The 20,415-nt window shown below is 43.1% G+C and overlaps 1 protein-coding gene across 1 annotated transcript; it reads right to left on the bottom strand.

Moving 5' to 3' along the window:
• Nucleotides 1-1,457: 1,457 nt before the first annotated feature.
• Nucleotides 1,458-3,575, bottom strand: LOC309808849 (spermatogenesis-associated protein 31A6-like; the record flags this gene model as incomplete). The annotated part of the gene is made up of 2 exons (XM_082629421.1): nucleotides 1,458-2,456; nucleotides 2,835-3,575. 2 exons carry the CDS (start codon nucleotides 3,573-3,575, stop codon nucleotides 1,458-1,460), a joined length of 1,740 nt encoding a protein of 579 aa, XP_082485547.1.
• Nucleotides 3,576-20,415: the final 16,840 nt, after the last annotated feature.

The raw sequence follows: 20,415 nt of genomic DNA, 5'->3' as shown, positions 1-20,415 counted from the left end.
CAGGCTCTGGGGTGATCAAGGACTGGGAGACAGGCAAGGCTTACTACACAATCACAAGCCAGTCCCCACCTCTCCCCTGGAGCAGTCCTTGGGCCATGTGTTTATGTGAAGGTCACCAGACTAGGAGTCACATCCCAAGTTCCCTAGTCCTGGCTTTTACACCTATTGTTAGGTTATCCTTTCTAAAAGTCAAGAGGTGATGATGTGTAAGCTTATTAAATATAGTATTAAGAGATTCACCTTCCCTGATTTGCTTTACTTCTATAAGTTTGACCTTCTGTTTTGACCTAAAGGTGGTTTCTCTAGGTCTGTGATCTTAGAGTTGGAATAGGGTAGAGACCCTGGCGTGGGGCCATGGTGAGCTACTGGACCCTTAACTTTTCCTCCCCTTTAGGCCTTTAGATGGTGGTTGTATGTCAGGGGGCTGTTCTTTCAGAACTGCAATTTATGGGAATCTGGTACCACTTTGCCTCCTTCCTTGGATCCAATGATTTTTCTACACCTACATCCCACCCTAAATTCACAGTGTTTGACCATCAGATAGTTACTATCCACAGTCACACCCCTATTCCATTCATCCAAAACTCCTTCTCTGGGGTTAACATAGAGTGGAAGGTAGGTGACCCATGAACGCAGCCGTTCATTTATATGGGACTGGACTCAACACAGCCCTCAGCAGCCTCCCTGATACTCCCCCCACCTACACACACAGAGCTGGAAATGCCATCCTTGCTGCTGCTCTAAAGTGTAGGAAAAACAGAGGTGGGGGAGGGTGATGCTGTACATTTTATTATGGCTAAGCTAAAAGGGGTTCATAGGGCATACCTCAATCCCAACCTTCATCAGAGAGAGAAGGAACTCTTAAGAGCAGATGTTGTATATTCCCTACCAAGAGATCCAGGGGCAAGATTTCTCCTGTTTCTGAACTCAGAGCCCATACTCTATTCCCCCCAAACTTCCATCCACTTGGCTCTGACACTTCCTGGAGCCTGAATTGGAATGTCCGGCCCTATCGTGTAAACCTATCCACTACAGTTGCATAAAGTTCAAAGTAGCATAGAAGGAGGAGAAAGACTGGTTGAACCAGATCCTTGGGTGTGGGTTTCATAGGTTTTTCCCGTCTCATTGTTAGAGTAATTTTGGTCTGTGTAATGACAGTATCATAAGGTGCAATGAAGGGACACGAGACAAGGAGCAAGCTTGTGATGCTACTGTCCACCTCCCTCCATGCCCCTCCCTTCTAGAAGACAAAGTGCACGGCACAGACAGCAGCCATTACACTATGCTTTTATTAGGAAAAAAAAAAAAATATATATATATATATATATATATATATACATGTATTGGGGAACATTAAATACCTTGGACGTGCTAAGGAGAAAATCATTTTCTCTACATGGACTGAATGTTTACTTGGAGACATGTCTTCCTACTAAAGGGAAGACTAAAGAAGGATTTTACTGTCGACCAGGCAAGACACCTCCCCAAAGATGACAATGCCTTGGACAGTGTTGATGGCGGGCTGGGGCACCTGGAATCCTTGGCCCATACTGGCAGGTACTAACTGGAAACAAACTCTTCTTGGGGGGCAAGGATGGGAGGCACCTTAGGCCCAGCTGCTCATCGTCGAACCTTACACTTTTCAAACTATGTTGGTGTCTGACTTCCCTTTCCCTGATAGAACAACTCTGGCCCTTGGAGGTGGCTTTATGACTGCAGGCTGTATAACCCATCATTCTCCGTTGCTCTGGGTAGGAGGTAAGCCTATGGCAGCAGAAACACCCACATACTGGGACTTGGAATTCCAGTTTGTGTTCATTTAACTTTGTGGCATGAAGTCCATGGTGAATTGCTCTTTTTTCTTCTGGGATCTGTCCAACAGCTGTCATGAGTGCCTGACCCTCAGCAGTCTCACTCTTCAAGATTGATCTGCTTTTGACTGATCCGTGACTCTGGGCAGTGGCTGATATGGGCTTGAATTTTTGCAGAGCATCTCGACCATTGACTTTTTTATTGGGGAAAATCCACTTTAAAAATAGCCTCATCCTTTTTCTGAAGAGGCTTTCTGGAGGGCTATGTTTCTTCTCTGGCATGAGCTGGAGACATCTGCTCCCAATAGAGTCTGTTATTCCCCTGACCTGGGCAGGGTGGCTCATACTTCCAGCTTGAGAGGTCCCTAATTCTTTAAACCTTTCTTCATGCTCGCCTGGTTTATGCCTCCTACAGTCCTCTCTTTTGTAAGTAGGGGCAATCATCTTGCTCTGGCTCTTCCATGAGTCTTGGAGTTTTGAAGTTTTGGGCTCCTGCTGCCCTAGGTTGCTCCTTTGGGCTTCCATAAGGCCACTTGGCTCCTGGGAAGCTAACCTGTCTCTGGTGGGGACTCTCTGGGGATGGCACTGAGGCACCTGAGAAGCCAAGTTGTCTGCAGCAAGGAACATGTGTTTGGGAAAGTCCTGAATCTGGTTGTCTGACTGTACCTTTACTTTGGAGTTAAACTCACTGGCAACCCCCATGTTAAGGCATGGCTCACCTGGATGTTGGAAAACAGACATTCTAGGTAGTAGGAAATGTTTACTGGCCCCTGGCACCTCTAAACTCCTCATATGTACATTTGTGGTTTGGGATTTTGTCAACACTTTGGTTTCCAAGATAACACTAGACTGTGGTTGAAGAGCAGGAGACTCCTTGGCCTCCACAGCCTCCCTGGCCTCTTCACCTCTCAAAGATTGGGATCCTAAGTTCACCTCCATCACTGTTACCCTATGGCAGGGGTCTCCTGAGGCCTGACCACCACTCTCCTCCGTTGGCTCATTCCTGACTATTGCTGAACTTGGACCTGGCTCTAGGCTGTCCCTCTTGACCCATTCCACAGTCTCACTCTTCCAGGTTCTGCCCACAAGGCTGAGTGTGAGGGACTGAGAAGGTGGCCTGCCCTCCTGTCCAGTCAGAGAAGCCTTTGAGGGCCCATGGTAGTCAGCAGATGGAATCGCTCCCAGGGCACTCTGGATTTCCTTACACACAGTTGAGGGGACAAGGAGAGGCCTCTTCAGGGTAGGAACTGACTCTTCTGTTATCACCTTCTCTCCTGAATGAGCCTGAGGAGGTTTCTCCAGGAACTCAGCACACTTGACTGTTGAGTGGGACCCAGACACACAGGTGGCTGAAGGGGAAGAGGCAAACTGCAGAACGGTGGAGGGTTGGAGCTTTTTCCGCTTCAAGAGATTTATGGGCTTGAGGACCTTGAGGGGGAGGGTCCACCTGTGCTTTACCCAAAACCTTCTAATGTGTGCTTCCAGCACCTCTCGAGTGTCTGGATCAAGGAAGGAAACCCTACAGGAGGTGTTCATGCAGGGTTCCCAACCCTTCAAGCAGTATCTTCCACAGGCTCCAGCAGGCACTGCTTTGCACGTCTCACCAGGAGGGTCTTGACATGAGAGCTGATGAAAGTTGCCCTTGCCAGGAAGCCTCCCCAGGCAGCTGTAGGAGAGCAGATGGGGCCAGGATGGCTGGACAGGACAGGCAGGGGTGGGCACCTGCAGCCCAAGAACCCTCCTCTGCCCCCACACTGACTTCATAATGCTCCTGCTCTCCCTCACCCTAGGGCTTTAGCCACGCCCTCCCATGGCTCCCCCTCCCAGGGCTGGGGTCACATTATAGGCTCTGGGAGGAAGGACGACCCAGGAGAGAAGGGGAAAGATTCTTTACCTTTGCAGAAGTGAAACCAGGTTGTGAGTCCCCTCCAGTTCTTCCAGGCAATCTCTGCAAGCTGGAAATCAGGAGACTGGGTCATGGTGGTGAAGGCAGAGGCCTAAGAGTCTTTCAGGAGGCTGAGTGCAATGGCCCTTTAGGGAAATCTTTGGAGGATTAGACTCTGGAGCCCAAGTATCAGTGTCCAAGGCCACATGTCCCTGACAGTGATGCTAAGTCTCACTTGAAAAGGGTTTGTCCTTTGCAAAGTGCCTTCACGTTAATTAACCCCTGTAGCCCTTACAACTGCCGTGTAGGGGAGAAAGGTCAGTGGTCATCACACAGAGGAATCTGAGCAAAGTTAAACAACTTGTCCACAGTTGGACTTGGAGGTCCCACTTCCCAACCCAGGCACCAATGGTCCACCACAGTCCACACACCCCATTTCTAGGTCCTCATGGCTTCATTCTAAGCACAAATTTCTGGGAAGTATCTGGGCTCTGATCTCCTTCCAACGAGCCTTCCCAAGGCTCTGTTTCCTGAAGAATAAGCTCTGCCACTGGCATCCTCAGAGACCGTGAAGCTGGGCCCTCAGGATTAGGAGAGATGGAAGCTAACTCTCGGGGGCACGCAGGACTGAATGGCAAAGGCTTACCTTTCAAAGATCCACTTTTCTTCCTACTCCTGCTCCTCCCCTTCAGCTCTACTTGATGCTGAGAGAGAAGAAGAAATGAGGGGCTAACACCCAACTCTCACTGTCATCTATCTAGGCAAGCTGTGTTCATGAACAACATGACTTTCTACATTTAACTAAAACTCTGTGGGGTTTTTTCCCCTTTTACTTATTTTTAAAGTGGATAAAAATATTTTCAGTTTTTCTTCTTTGAAGAGTGCAAAGAAGGATTTTTTTTTTTTTTTTTTTTTTTTGCGGTACGCGGGCCTCTCACTGTTGTGGCCTCTCCCGTTGTGGAGCACAGGCTCCGGACACACAGGCCCAGCGGCCATGGCTCATGGGCCCAGCCGCGCCGCGGCATGTGGGATCCTCCCGGACCGGGGCACGAACCCACGTCCCCTGCATTGGCAGGCGGACTCTCAACCACTGCACCACCAGGGTAGCCCAAGAAGGATTTTTTAAGTTTTAATCACCATAGATTTCTTCTGTCACTGTTCCTCTGATCAAGAAACACACACATTCTCAGACCTAAATGCCCACGTGAGCTTTGTCAGATAGGATTCTGCTTCCCAAGGCCAGACCTCCACTCCAGCCTCTTCTCTCAGGCTCTCAGGGGCTCAGCATTGCCCTTAGATCAGCCCCAACACAGAGGAAGGTCTCACTTGAGACACCCGCTGTGGGAAGGTGGCTGGTGAACCAGGGCTCAGGGGTCAGCCTTCCTGCAGAGATTGAACTCTTAGTAATCCAGTCCTTAACCATTAGTCACTGCATTGGGGACTTGCCCTGGAGCCCTCTACCATACCTGAACTCCTGGTCTACGATCTTAGGCTAGAAATCCTCATGCCCACTCTAACCCCTCTCTGGCCTGGCTTTTCCCTAGAAGGATGATGTTCTATACTTTTCTGAGAGTTCCCATCTCAGGAGTCTCTCTAGGTGGTTAAGAAAAGTGGAAATAAGAATAAGAAAAAAAGAGATAATCTCTGCTGGGATTAAGCCAAAGGTTTCTTACCTTCCTGATGTTTCTATGTTTCCTAGGTGGTGCTAAGAATGGATTACTCTGGAAGCAGGGGAGTAACATTAGGAAGAGCCCCAGTCCACACAGGAACCCAAGGATGATATCAATCACCCAGGAAGTTGGGCTGGATCTCAGCCAGATAGCAACCGTGTTTTTCAAAGAAAAGAGATTCTCCATCTTCTGAACTGCATTGCTGCCCTCAGGCAACAGAGCACTGGGAGTTCACTTGATGGCAGAACCCCAGGCCTGCATCACAGAGCTGTGGCCTTGTCACAGAGGGCTCCTGAGTGTGGGGGAGGGGCAATAAGAGAAAGAGGCTGAATCACTGCCCCTCCTTCCCATCCAGACCCATAGACACCTGCACCCTCCTGGGGCTTCCAGATCCCTCCTTCCAACTACTCTCATCCTGTCAGAGAGACCTTAGTCAATTTTCTGTTCATTCCATCTGGAACCTGGTTCCTTCATCCATTAGAGACCTTTACTTGAGGCCCACCAACTTGATAACTCTTGAACATCTTAAGCTGACCCTGGAAGACTGGCTGTTTCACAGACATTTTTACTCAGGATTTCCTTTGTCCTCAGATCCAACTTTCCCACGTCATGTTTGTGTCTTGTGTAAACCCAGGGATAGAACTTGAATTTCTTTTACACTTATTTAGTTTTGTGAATTTTGAATAGTGTATGTTTTGCCTCATTTTCTATCAGAGGGAACTACACACAAAAATTAAAATAATTTATTTTTCAAAATTCATAAGTATGAAAGAATTATAAATAGTTATATAATAGGGAAGAACAAATCTGACTCCACATCAGATCTTTTTTACTTTAATCTTTATGCTTTGTTGCCTGAGCTAACTCTGTCCATCCCTGTGACCCAGGCTGGCTCTGCACTTTTTGTAAAACAATGTTGCCTAGAACCTGAAATATACAAGATAGCCTATTTCTAAGGCTCTGACTTTTAAGAGCCCATTCCTGGAGATAAAAAGTTGCAGAACAGAAAATAATAATTGTTTTGTTGGAGGTTTACAGGAACACGTGACCTGACCAGGATCTGACCCATCTGGCCAGCTGCTAGAGCAAAGGATCCAACACCAAGATATTTGCAACAATTAGCCATGCCCCTCCCTCACCTTGCCTTTAAAAAGGCTTTGCTGAAAGCCTTCAGGGAGTTTGGGGTTTTTCCTGGGCATGAGCCACGTGTCTTCTTGCATGGCACTGTGTAAACCTTTCTCTGCTCCAAACTCTGATGTTTCAGTATTTAGCCTCACTGTGCATCAGGCACACAGACTTGCATCTGGTAACAGTTAAACCTTCAAATGATATTTTTGTAAGTTTGTAGTGTTTATAACTCTGGAGTTAGTAAATCTTTAAACTGCACAAAAACTTTTGGGACACACTGCAAACACGCACACACACACGTACTCATTTTCCTTAACCAATCTAGTACTTTCAAATCCAATAATCCATAATTTTCTACTTTAAAAAATCTTTCATATGTTGTCTCAACCCAACTTCTTAGTTTGCAACGATAAGACAGTCCCCACTCTCCAGATAAATTTTGAATCCATTAGGGCTGCTCTAACAATATACCATAGACTGGGTAGATTAAAGACAACAGACATTTATTATCACAGTTCTGGAGGCTGGGAAGCCCAAGATCAAGTCACCAGTATGGCCACCTCATAGTGAGAGCTCTCTTCTTGGTTCACAGCTGGAGCCTTCTCTCTGTATCCTCATATGATGGGAGGAGGCTAGAGATATCTCTGGAGTCTCTTTTATAAGGCACTAATCCCATTCATGAAAGCTCATAAGCACTTTTGCATGGCCCGGCCTCCTATCTTTAAGAGGTAGGATTTCAACATGTAAATTTTGAGAGAACACTAACATTCAGATATGTGCACTCATTCTATACCCGGAAGCTAGGAATGGGTTAGGGTGAGCCAAGGTCCTGACCCTAAAGGGCTGTAGGGTGAAGAGTAGGACTAGGGGTCAAACCCTTGGGGCTGAGCCAGGTCTTGAGCAGCCTCTTCAGATATCCCTAGTGTGTTATGTATGTATTCTCTTTTCTGAGTGTGCCTTGCCTTTCCTGCCCCATCCTCCCAGGCCCCTGAAGCTTCAAGTCCAGCCTGAACCATATAGAAAGGGAGCTTTGAGTCTTACACAAAATTCCCTTATGACACCACTTCCTACCCCTTAGCAGTAACACAAGATTCACTGAAGGATTCACATGGTAAATATGTCTTAATGCCCCATGAGGGCTTTAAAATAATGTGTATTCTCTGCTTGTTGGTCATAATTTTATACAGTTTTAGTGGGAACGTGGGCATGTGAGTTTATTTGGCTATATTGCCATGAATGTGCACTTTCACAAACATATCTCCTACATCTACTATTTTTCCTACAGTCTTTTCCTCCCATATGATAGTCTCACCTTAATTCCACCTTTTATCAAAATTTAGACTTAGGTCTGTCACCATGTGGACATGCTTTGTAACAAAATAGCTTCAACCGAGGAGGTCAGTGGAAGGCCTGGACCAGCTATCTTGGTTCCATGATAGTAAGCAAAGGATCGCAAACTCCCATGTTAAGCTTAAGCAGAAAGCAAAGTTTAGTTAAGCATAGGTACACTCTCAGAGAGGGAGAGAGAGAAGGAGAGAGAAAGAGCAGGCTGTTTCTGAGAACAGGCTATTTCAGCGAAGTGAAGCAAGCCCAAAGCAAAGTATATCGAAGCAAAGGTACACTCTCGGGGTGGGGGGGGATGGGTGTACTGTTTCTGCAAATTGAAAGCAGCATTCCTATAAAGGCTTACGAGCGCTTTTAAGGAGCATTTTGCAGAGAGGTGGGGGTGAGTGACAAGGATCATTATTTGATTGACAGTCCTGAGCTATGGAACAAGTTTTCTGCTGCGCATGCTCTCATCCTTGAATCCCCAAGAAATGCCTACTGGGTGGGGGGAGGGGCAAAACCACATGTAATTTATTGTAATTATGGTATAATGAGTTTGGATTTACTATAGGTTATACGCCTGTCTGGTCTGGGCATGCACAGCCTGGAGAAGTCCCCTTGTGTTACTGTGCCTCTCTTTAACAGGATAAGCTGCCCACCACCCGACCATAGTTTCTCCCGTTCTGGGTGGAGTCAAGGGAGAGTCCCCAGATGGCTGGGTGTGACTCAATTTCTTCTTCTTGTCTTTCTCACCACTGTCACCTCCTTGCTGCTAATGTCTGACTAACTACCTAACAGGTCTTCCTTGCATTCATATTTGCTCTCTAAATTTTCTCTATTACTTTATTTTCAATATGTTTTGTTTGATGGGGTTTTTTTTTGAAATTTAAAAATCTTATGGTAACATTTACCTTGATTTATTTAATTATTGTTCTACTGTTATTGATTTCTGCCATCTTATTTTATGCTTTATTTTCTACATTTTCTTTATTGTTTCTTTTTTTCCCTTCTTTGGCATCTTCCATTTTACAGGTCAAGGGTACTTATGTTTGTTTGACATTTGGGAATTTTTAGTATTGTAATGGTTTTATATCTTGAATTATGTTAATTTTCTCAATTTCTTACCCGTGGATGAAAAATGTTCCCTGCCATATCAGTAGACAAAGGATGTTGCAGTCATCAAGTCAGACGTCAAAGCGGGAACCCTCAACTGTGCACCTTGAGGGGATTCGGGATGGAGAAAAACAGGGTACTGGTTCTAGAGTTAAGGTGCATATCAAAGGAATGATTTCACGGAGCCCAGATTCTTTCATCTTCTCATACATAGAAAAATGCTAAAGTCCTTAACTTGAGAGGTCTAGTTTTCTTTAATTAATAGTAATCTTTTGATGTTCTGACTACCTGGTTTTTCTTGACTGCTCCCTTAGGTCTTCTGAGCAGTTCCTCAGAGTGATCTGACAGGCTGTGTTCTGGGCTTAAGTCCTCAGAAAATCTGCCAAATAAAACATAATTCTCCTTTTGGGTTGTGCATATTTTTCAGTCAGCAGTCTTGGCAACCAATGAAGGGGCCCAGAGCAGACTTTTCTTCTTTGCCTGAACTCTATGAGGATCCAGAGTCCTGGCACCAGCAGAGGCTTCTTGGGCCTGTCGCTTTCTCCGAGAGTCCAGACGAATTTGGGTGAGTATCTCCTGGTTCTTGGATCTCCAGTTTTGGTTGATGATCCTAAGTTTTATTCAGTGGTGTTAAACTCTTCTCTTGAGTAGTAGGTTATCCTTGAAACTTGGTTTCAAGAAGAAGTACCTGGGTCATCCTCAGTGAAAGACACTGGGAAGATTTTTACTCAGTTTAAACACTGAGAGTTTAACCTCGGTAGAAAAACACTGGGAAGACTTTTGCTCAAGTGGGTTAGCCTCACTTAAAAGACACTGGGAAGATCTTGCTCAGTTTAGACACTGCGTGGTTTATCCTCAGTTGGAAGACTGGGGAGACTTTGCTCAGGTGAAAGACACTGAGTAAAAGTTGGACTGGGTAATTAGGTGGAAGACTAACCTGTCTTCCTTGAATTGGCTACTTTAATAGAGTTTGTCAAAATAAAAGTGATCTTCACAAATTGAACTCAGAATGGGGAACTTAGCTTTCAATACAAAAGGAAAAGGAACAACAACAGATTTCCAGCTTCCAACGGATATCCTGGCCAGGTTTATGTACATACAAAATTTACATTTACAAGTGCTTACTTTCTTGGGACTTAAAGAAAATCTTGCCCTAAAAATGACTAAGATAGGACTCTTTTATTGCATATGCAGTTAAGTTAGAAAAAGCTGGCTTGATAAAAACGTCTTTTCAGAATTCTGACTTCAAAAAAACAAAAGGCTTTCTAGGGGAAACTTGCATTTCTCTTCCTGTGTCTTTGAAATGTTAAGTGTTCTGATATTCTTCAGTGTGTGTGTGTGTGTGTGTGTGTGTGTGTGTGTGTGTGTGTGTGTGTCTTGAGAACTTGGTCACTACCATCCAAAAGTACTTATATGGTGTACATTTGCCAATTTCCTCACTTCCATTGTGAAAGGAGTTCCCTATTCCTAAGAAAACGGACCTATGTCCGACTGACACAGAAGATGGAGATTTATCCCAGTGCATTTATATATGTATATCTATTAAATTTATGTATATATATATATAATGCCTAATGGAAACATCTCAGATGTTCTATTTGGTATTTTTCTTTAATTTTACTTATAAAATTGTGACCATTTTTAACTCAAAAGAGGAGAACTTTAAAAATTAATTAAGAAGACAACCTCAGTAGTCTAAGGTTCAGAGTGACTTGGCAGAGAAAATTGCTGAATGGTTAGATAATAGTGCCGGTATGCTTGGCTATTGTAACACTTTACATTTGAGTTTCTCTTCCTTGAAATTACAAGAACTATATGACTCAAGACAAAGATTGATAATTAGGAATATTCTGCTTGCTTTATTTTTTTTTATTATTTTGTTGTTGTTGTTGCGGTACGCAGGCCTCTCACTGCTGCGGCCTCTCCCGTTGCGGAGCACAGGCTCCGGACGCGCGGGCCCAGCGGCCATGGCCCACGGACCCCGCCGCTCCGCGGCATGTGGGATCCTCCCGGACCGGGGCACGAACCCGTGTCCCCTGCATCGGCAGGCGGACTCCCAACCACTGTGCCACCAGGGAAGCCCCTCTGCTTGCTTTTCATAGAGCCTATTGAAGAACATTTTCATTATTTGCAGGTCATAGGAAGGAACCTTCATGATCTAAGTTTTGAACAAGTAGTGTGGCAACACAAAGCTATGACTTAAAAAGGAAATTTGAAATGACCTATTTCTTTTGGCATCTCAATCCAGATATCTGTCAGTAAAATGCGTCACTTTTCAGTCAAATGGGTGGTCAGCAATATAATTTTTTATTGGGAAGCTGAAAGACACCATTGCCAAGCAGAGCACCTGCCGTGTTCACATCTATATTTGAGCATCTTTCGTTTTCCCAAGGGGTGCAAGGGAAGAGAAGGAAGGCCGAGAAATGCACTTGAATAAAGCTTTTCAAGATGGATAGAACAGAGAGCATTCCCAGAGGCGGGTCAAGTTCAACCCAAGAACAACTCTCTCAGTGCTTTCACAACTAGGTAAAATACAAGACCAGTAGTAACTCAGCTCTCAAATCAGTGCTGAAATCCAGCAGAAGGTTGTTAATATTGATACAGTTAACATACATCAAATAGGATTACTGAATTTTCTGAATCCAACTGAACTCCCAGGATTGTTTGGTTTCAAAGGCTGTTGGGCTCAAGACGCATTTGGTTTTAAATAATCCTTCCTAAAATGTTCAGCTTTCAGTCTGATATGATTGAAACCCAGCTTGAGTGTGTCTTATAATACACTGGACTGGAAAGACTATGGGCATTGAATTATTCAAAACATGGCAGGCGAAGGAGTGATATGTGGGGAGGATGTGATCATAGAAATGAGTGAGACTTGATATGTCTTGTTATCTCATTTGATTTACCTGTTAGAACTCTTCCAAATATTAGAGGAAAGAAATCAATATCAATTTTCACCTGTCACGTTCCACACTTCAGTGATGAATGAATGTCAAATTTGACCAGTTTTCTGTACCACCTGCTCTGAAATAATATTTCTGGGCCTTTATTAAAAAGGTAAAATTTTCATTGAATTTCCAAATATGATTCTGCAGTGGCTAATTCAGCTTGTTTTATTAGTAAGCAAGTTCTGATGAGTAACACTAATTTAATAAGCCTGCATATGAGGTTAAAGTTTAAACTATTCCTGCCGAAGGTGATGAGATATGACTGTGATGTGGTGGTAGGGCACTCACCTTCCTGAACGAACCCTGCGAGCACACAGTTCTTGGGAGAAACCAGTACAAATCTGATATCATTGTGCATGTCTCCTGTAGCAGTGGAATGCACACACATACAGACATGATCATGGGTGAAAAAACACACATGCGCACCTTAGAGGCTTACATTAATTTCTGAATATAGTTCTCTGGAAAGAAAAAGCTTTACTGATGATTTGTATTTTTATAGTTTATTGTTTTATCCATACTAAAACACTTCATGAAATCACTTCCTGCTTTGTTGTCCATGGAATCCTTTCCATTTTGAGATGCTAAATATAAATCGAAATAATGATTATAGTCCTTGGCCATGAAAGACTAAGTTACAGAGGACCCGGTGACTGGAGGTCAGAGCTGCCACGGAATTATTCTCTGCTCCAGAGACCATCAGAATATCACTGTGTACCCACTTAAGGATAGAATGCTGCTATTGAGAAACGAGCTCTCTTTTATTTCTACTAAAAGGAGAGAACAGTAGGGGACCTTGGCTGCGCCAGTGTATGAGACTTTCTCTGTTTTGGACAATAAGCCAAAAACAATACATGAAATAGCCTCACGCCTTTTGTCTTTTGTACTCAGCTCCTTCCTGTATTGCTCCTGATCAGTTACACTTAAATCAACAAGAGTTGCTTGAACATTTTGACAGTTATGTTCCCCATACCCTGAAGCATTTTTAAAGGGTTACTGAGATAAAGCTATTTCAAAAATACTCCCTCCAAATTTTTTCAGGGTGGCATCAATGAAAGTAACTTAGAGGAAAAAAACTTGAGTTCCTGGCCTACCACTCTAAGGCCAGGCAAGCATAAACCTTCATAGCAAAACCTAAGTTTGCTCCCAGTTGAGAATTTGGTTTCCACGGTCTTATATAAAAAGTATATGGAGACTTTAATTCCCTATAAGCCCTTTCCAAAGAGTGAATACAGTTCATCATTCGTAAGAGATGATGAAAGTTACAATTTTGTTGAATAGGTGGAATATATATTACATATAATATACATATTTATTTTTAATATATATATATATAATATATATAAAGTTACTATTCAGAGTCCTAAAACGTGGATTTTTCTTACTTACCAAGAATGAACAGTAACTTGATCTCTAAACAATAAAGCACCTGGTCATAACAGAATCATAACAAATATTTGATATCAGAATGAATTCACTGTTCAGGTGTAAAGAGGGAATAGCTCCAGTTTTCCTCTTTCGTGCACCCCATTATTGCATCCTGGACAGAGGGGATTTTCTTGATTTTAATCTAAAGGAGAAATGGTCACTTTTGTTGAGATGGAAATTGACCACCTCAGTAGGCAGAGGCACTGTTTTTATTTGGCTGAATTCATGTTTCTAGTGATAATTCAAGGTGTAATAGGGTTTTCTCAGCCACTCCAAAATCTGAAAATGATAAGCATCTCACCAGAGTTTCAGGATGGCCCATTACCTATGCTGTGGAAAGGATATTCAAAATACCATGCTTCATCAATGTCTTCTTTGACTTATTAATGAATGGACAACTACTGAGTTAAGACAGTGTCTTATCCTTGCTTCAAAAAATAAAAACAAAAAACCCCCACAAACACAAAAAAAACTGTTAACAATGAAAACTTATTATGCCAGGCCTTAGTATGGCCTGACTTGGAAATTTAGTTTCAGAGGCTTTTGTGAATATACCAAGGAAAGAGGGCCTAGGTGTATCTTATTCCCACAGGCCGCCAATAAATATTTGCTTAACGGACAAAAAATTAATATATAGTATAGGAGAGAACCTGACAGATGCTTAACATTATTGAGTGATAGCAACGCCCAAACTCATCTGTGATCAAACACTATGAAAGTATCCTCCTAAGGATAAACTTATTACAAATAAGAAGTGAAAATTCAATTATGCAGATACTTTCAGTGTCAGCTCTGATATGCAAAAAGCATGGAAGTTGTCACTGTATCTTGTCCTTACAAGATAATGCTGTACAAAATGAAAATCAGTGACTTTTCTCAGACGTGATTAATAAAACATGTAACTATGAAAGAATTTTCAAACGGTAATTATGTATGCATATATATGTGTCTCTGAAAAATCTGTGTCAAAGAAAACTGAGGCTATCAGTATAAACTTCTTTAACTTCTATCTCTTCTTACCTTTATTTCCTCCCAAACTTACCAGTATCCATCCAGCTCGAAGGATACAAGTGATTTTTATATACTGTGCAAGGTTTTTTTTTTCTTATTCATATGTCCATGTTTCCCCAATTCTCTAAATTATTGTCTACATCTTCAGGATCTCCTTTATTGGTTCCTTCATTTCAACATATAAAATAGAAGTCCTTCTCATTCTAAAAAATTCTTTTTTGCTAATTATTTTCTCTTTTCATCCAAACTCCTTGAGAGTAGCCTATTCCCACTGTCCTCACTAGCCCCGCCTGGCCCCGACAGGCAGCCCTACACCCTCAGTTTATTGCCATCTGGCTTTTCGTCCACCACTTCACTGCACTGCTCTAAGGTCACTGGGGACCTAACTGCCCAAATCCAATGGACACTTACATTCTCTGAAGGATGACACTGTCATCTACTTCCTCCTTCTTGAAACTCTATCACCTCTCTCCTTCCCAGAATTCTTTCTCTGCTTATTACTTAAACGTTGTCAGTACTCACAATTCTCTGAAATCTCATCCATTTTCATGATTTTAATGGCTGCTATGTGCTGGTGACATTCAAATTTTTATCTTTCCATGTCTTCACGTGCATGTCCAGTTATCTACCAGTTTGTCTTCGGAATTCTACAGGTGCTTTCAAATTCTACATGTCCAGAACTAAAGTCTTTTCCCCACTTCAGTTCTTTATCCCCTATTTCCAAACTCAATGATACCACCACCCAACCTTAGTCACACAGATGGGGGTTCAGCCTCCGCCTCCTACTTCTTCCTTACTTCCCAAGGTCAAGTCTTGCTGGTAATTTCCTAAATACAATTAGAACTTATTTCCTCCCTTCATCTATACCTTATTTCAGACCCCTTTCTTCTTGCTATTACCTGGTCTAGAAGTTACGAAATTGCTGTTTGGTGGAACCAGTTGTTAGACATTCTATTAAAAAAGGACTCTAGAGTCAAATAGCTTTGAGGATGGCTGTGTACCATACGCCTGCTGTGATGATCCAGAATGAACATTAGCCTACAGCAGCCCCGAAAAGCTGTACAGTAAAGAAACCTGATTAACTTTACTTAAGCCAGGTTTTCCCTTCTGCCGGCCTATAAACCTTTCAGTAGGGACAGGAGAGGAGGTGGCAGCGTGAAAATCCCACTTGAAAATATAAAGCACTGCTCCTCAGAAGAGTAGGGCATAATTATCTCCAGGCTTCTTCAGATTCCTCATCCATACTGACGTCAGTGGTCTAAAATGCCACCTGAACTTGTCCTTTCCATTCTTAGCTATTTTCTGAGGAAACCAGCTCCCCGCACATGGATGGTTAAGACCTGCTCTCCTCCTCCTCGCTGCCTCCTTTAGGGGCACTTGCCGCTGCCTGGGGACACTGCACTGATCCTCCAGAGCCTGTGCCTGTACCTCTGTGACACACCCCGCGCACACTCACGGCTCTGGACTTCCGCTGTCCACTCTGCCTTGAGTATCCTTGCCTTTCACCGGCTGACTCACCAGTTTCTCACGAGTCCTTTAAGACTTAGCTTAGGGACTGCCTCTTTTGATGACTTTTCTTTGCCTCACGGCTCCCCCTCTTCTTCCACAAACACTGACTAAATGCCCTGAATATGCCCGTCACAGCAGGTCACGTGCAGGATGAGACATCTGCTGTGCGTCTTCCCCTCTCACTCCACTGCTAAAGGGCCAACACTACATCTTGCTCGTTGTTTCACTCCTCTAACACTCAACCCATGACTAAGGAACTAACTAGTACTGTAGTAGCCCTCTTAGTAACAATCAGGCAGGACCTTCTACCAGAAATCTGACACTCCAGCTTTTCTCTCATCTCACCTTTCACTCTGATTGAACTAAAGACTTATCTGTACACGTTTTACCAGGGAGACATCATTTAATCCAGAGATGTGTCATCACATACTCTTACATACTCTGCCATTTAAAAGTTCTGCTCAGATGGGGGAGGAGACAGGTGTGCTTTCTGACAGCCCCACTGTTTTTGCACTTCTACTGGTCACTGGCTTCTCTCAGTGCCTTCCTTAAACCCTTCTTCTCTTAACAAGGAAACAGGATAACAAAGTAATTAAGAGCCTGGGTACAGCCTGTGTGTGAACAGAAACATAACCAAGGACATAGAGAATAGACTGGCGGTTGTCAAGGAGGAGGGGGTGGGAGAGGGTTGGATTGGGAGTTTGGGATCAGCAGATGCAAACTGGTGTATATACAGGATGGATAAACAAAAAGGTCCTACATGGGACTTCCCTGGTGGCGCAGTGGTTAAGAATACGCCTGCCAATGCAGGGGACATGGGTTCAAGCCCTGGTCCGGGAAGATCCCACATGCCAGAGAGCAACTAAGCCGGATGTCACAACTACTGAAGTCCAGGCACCTAGAGCCCGTGCTCTGCAACAAGAGAAGCCACCACAATGAGAAGCATGTGCACCTCAACTAGAGGAAGCCCGCGTGCAGCAACAAACGCCAAACACAGCCAAAAATACATACATACATACATACATACATACATACATTTATTTTTAAAAAGTGCATGTATTTAAAAAAACCCCAAAAAGGTCCTACTGTAGAGCACAGGGAACTATATTCTATATCCTGTGATAAACCGTAATGGAAAAGAATATGAAAAAGAATGTACATAAATGTGTAACTGAGTCACTTTCCTGTACAGCAGTAATTAACACAACACTGTAATTCAAGTGTATGTCAATAAAAAATAAAAATTAAAAAAAAATGCCAGGGGCTTCCCTGGTGGCGCAGTGGTTGAGAGTCCGCCTGCCGATGCAGGGGACACGGGTTCGTGCCCCGATCCCGGAAGATCCCACATGCTGCGGAGCAGCTGGGCCCGCGAGCCATGGCCGCGGAGCCTGTGTGTCCGGAGCCTGTGCTCCGCAACGGGAGAGGCCACAGCAGTGAGAGGCCCGCGTACAGCAAAAAAAAAAAAAAAAAAAAAAAAAAAAAAAAAAAAAAAAAAAAAAAAAAAGCCAGAAAAATGGTCACATAAGGGGAACTTCCCTGGTGGTCCAGTGGTTAAGACTTCGCCTTCCAATGGAGGGGGTGAGGGTTCAATCCCTGGTCGGGGAGCTAAGATCCCACATGCCTTGAGGCCAAAAAACCAAAATATAAAACAGAAGCAATACTGTAACAAATGCAATAAACACTTTAAAAATGGTTGACATCAGAAAAAATCTTTAAAGAAAAAATTCACATAAATCAGAAACAAATGAAAGATAATAAAGTCCATACATTAAAAAAAAAAAAAGAGCATGGGTTCGGGTCACATTGCAACTTCCCACTTACTTATAGCTGTGTAATTCTGGGCAACTCACATAATGTCTCCTCAGACTGTTCATCTATAAAATGGGGATGGTAAGAGTTCCCTACCTCAGAGCGTTGCTGTAATCCATAAACACGCTTAAGTGCCTTGGTAAATGTTTGAGGCTCTCTGGTTATTATGAATTAAAATATGTCAATGGCTTCTGGCCGTGTGATTTATATAATAGTTTGATGTTTAACCAAATGGTAAAATTATTCCATTTATTATTCCCATCTCTTTTTAACCCTTAGCCTGCTTTGTTGTTTATGTTTTCTGCCACCACAGAGTGCTAGTTCCAGGAGAGTAAAGGCTTTATTTTGTTCACTGCTGAAAGCAACAGCACCCAGAAAAGTACTGTACATATGAAGCCCTCAGTAAACACTAGCTGAATGAATGGTGCAAAGTGTTACAAGGAAAAGTACACCCAAACTTTCATTATAATAAAAAAGTATAGATAAAAAAATCTTTCTCTAATGGCTTCCAGTCAAGTAACTGAAAACACCATATGCTATAATAATAACATAAGTAATTTATGAAAATTTGAAGGCAAAAACATAATTTTAAAAGATGTAGACCTATGTTAGGCGTGATAGAGTATGGATGCTTTCTTGAAATTCACAATCAGATCCAAGAGTATCACTTTCAGACTGTTCTAGTAGACTGAGTTTACTTTTAGTTGTCTTTGATGAAACAGTCACTATTCTACTCTCTTTCTTAACAGAAATGTGTTTTTTCGAAGACTCACTTCTAATTGGTTCAGTAAGCAAAGAATTATTTTGCCCAATTCCTTTGCTTTTCTGCTTTACAGGTGAGTCAGAGCAGGAATGCAGGTCCTTCCCAGGTTGTTTCTTAGCAGAGTAGTTTTTGGTCTATTCACCTGCTTTGCTCATTTTCTCTGAAGAAGACCTGCTATTTCTAGATAATTCCTCTTCTTTTCTTTGACTTCCAGTTCCAGAAATGACGTCTGCTGAAGGAGAACATGTCCTAGCAATGAAATCTTCAAAAGACTCCTGCCGCTGCTCTGTGACTGGCACCCCCAGGTTGTCTTTGGAAGTTTCTAAGGCCTCCTGAGTAGACGCTGGGACACGGAAGGAGTCGAGAGGCAAAGGAATCCTAGCATCACCTGTAATTTTCGGAAAGTGGAGGGGAAGACAAAAGACAAGACAAAAATTCAGTGATGAACAAAGCCAACCATTAAAAAGTAGAGTTCAAAACTTCAATGTTACTCTGTAATCTTATTATTAACACAGTCAATTGATTAATCAGAAGATTTCAGAGCCAGTTTTTTTTGTAATTATATCTTGCCAAGTGATTCTCAGCTTAACCTAGCTATATCCAAGGCTATGTCCGCTACGTTTTCAGACTTTGGTGATTGGGGTAGTTATTACCCATTTCCTTTCCCTCACTAAAAATAAAACCCTATTCTGTAAGATAATTAATTTCTTTGCTATCCTCCAGGCACATGTAAACCGTATATAGTTTGTGACCAGACTGTGTTCTCAAGCTGTCAGTTCCCAAGGCCACTCTGAGATTGGCTGATGGGGGCTCCAAGTAAGGCTAGAGGAAAAGCTGACAGGTTTTCCCCTCCCATTCCCATAACCAGGTGATTCACTCTAATATGTTACCTATTAGCTATGTCTGGATTACTTATTTTAAAAATTATATCAGTATGTGTACCTTCATTAGTGTTCCTTCATTGTAAGCTGACTGCATACAAATAGAAACCTAGATAAAATATGAACAGAACAGACATTTATACAATTTAAAATCTGGAATATTTTCTCTAATGTCTTCTTTCTTCATTAAGGATAGTTTGCTTTAACTCATAAATTTTCTCAAGAACTTCCAGTCTCCTTATTTACAAAAGTACAGTATCATGAAATGGGCACACATTTACTAATCTCAGATTTGGAAAGGACTCCAGAGTCTTCTAGCTCCCGAGCATGTGAACTATTAGAGACTGATCATTATTGTTTTCTCCCTGACTTGGTCATTTCCTTTTTGCTAATCACTCTTAGAATCATTAAGTGCTGTTCTGTCCATTTACTTGGATATTTTGCATTTGTTATGGGGCACCCTGTTTTGATTCTGATTTTCCTTCTTCAAGTGCCTTCTTTTCTTCTTTAGGTGGACTACTAACAGTAGAATTCACCTGGGGACGACCTAGTAAATGAAAATATGACTGATCTATACCAGCCATTGTGGCCAAATGCCCAAGCCTAGACGAGAGGAGGAACGGAGAAAAGACAAAGGTTATTATAATCACAGAAGAGCAGTTTAGATTTCCCCAGACCTACAATCATGAAATACTTCTAAAATCTTTTTTTTTTTTTTTTTTTCCTCCGGTACGCGGGCCTCTCACTCCTGTGGCCTCTCCCGTTGCGGAGCACAGGCTCCGGACGCGCAGGCTCAGCGGCCATGGCTCACAGGCCCAGCCGCTCCGCGCCATGCGGGATCCTCCCAGACCGGGGAACGAACCCGTATCCCCTGCAGCGGCAGGCGGACTCTCAACCACTCCGCCACTTCTAAAATCTTAAAAGCCAACATCCTACTCCAGACTACAAGCCTCTCTCTCCCCCAAATCCTCAGCCCTTTCCAGATTCATCCTCTAGGAGACATCCCACTGTCTCACTAGCAGCTTCAATATGTTCCATGCACCCTGTCCACTGCCTGTCACACCTCCATTCCCACACTTCTTTACCACCTTTCCTCCAGTTTCCAAGAATGTGTTTGTTCCTTCCTTCCCAAC

This window comes from Mesoplodon mirus (assembly GCF_964341445.2).
Source record: "Mesoplodon mirus genome assembly, chromosome: 7".
Taxonomy (NCBI): domain Eukaryota; kingdom Metazoa; phylum Chordata; class Mammalia; order Artiodactyla; family Ziphiidae; genus Mesoplodon; species Mesoplodon mirus.
Note: the sequence above shows the minus strand (reverse complement) of the source record. Positions and strands in the feature narration are given on the sequence as shown.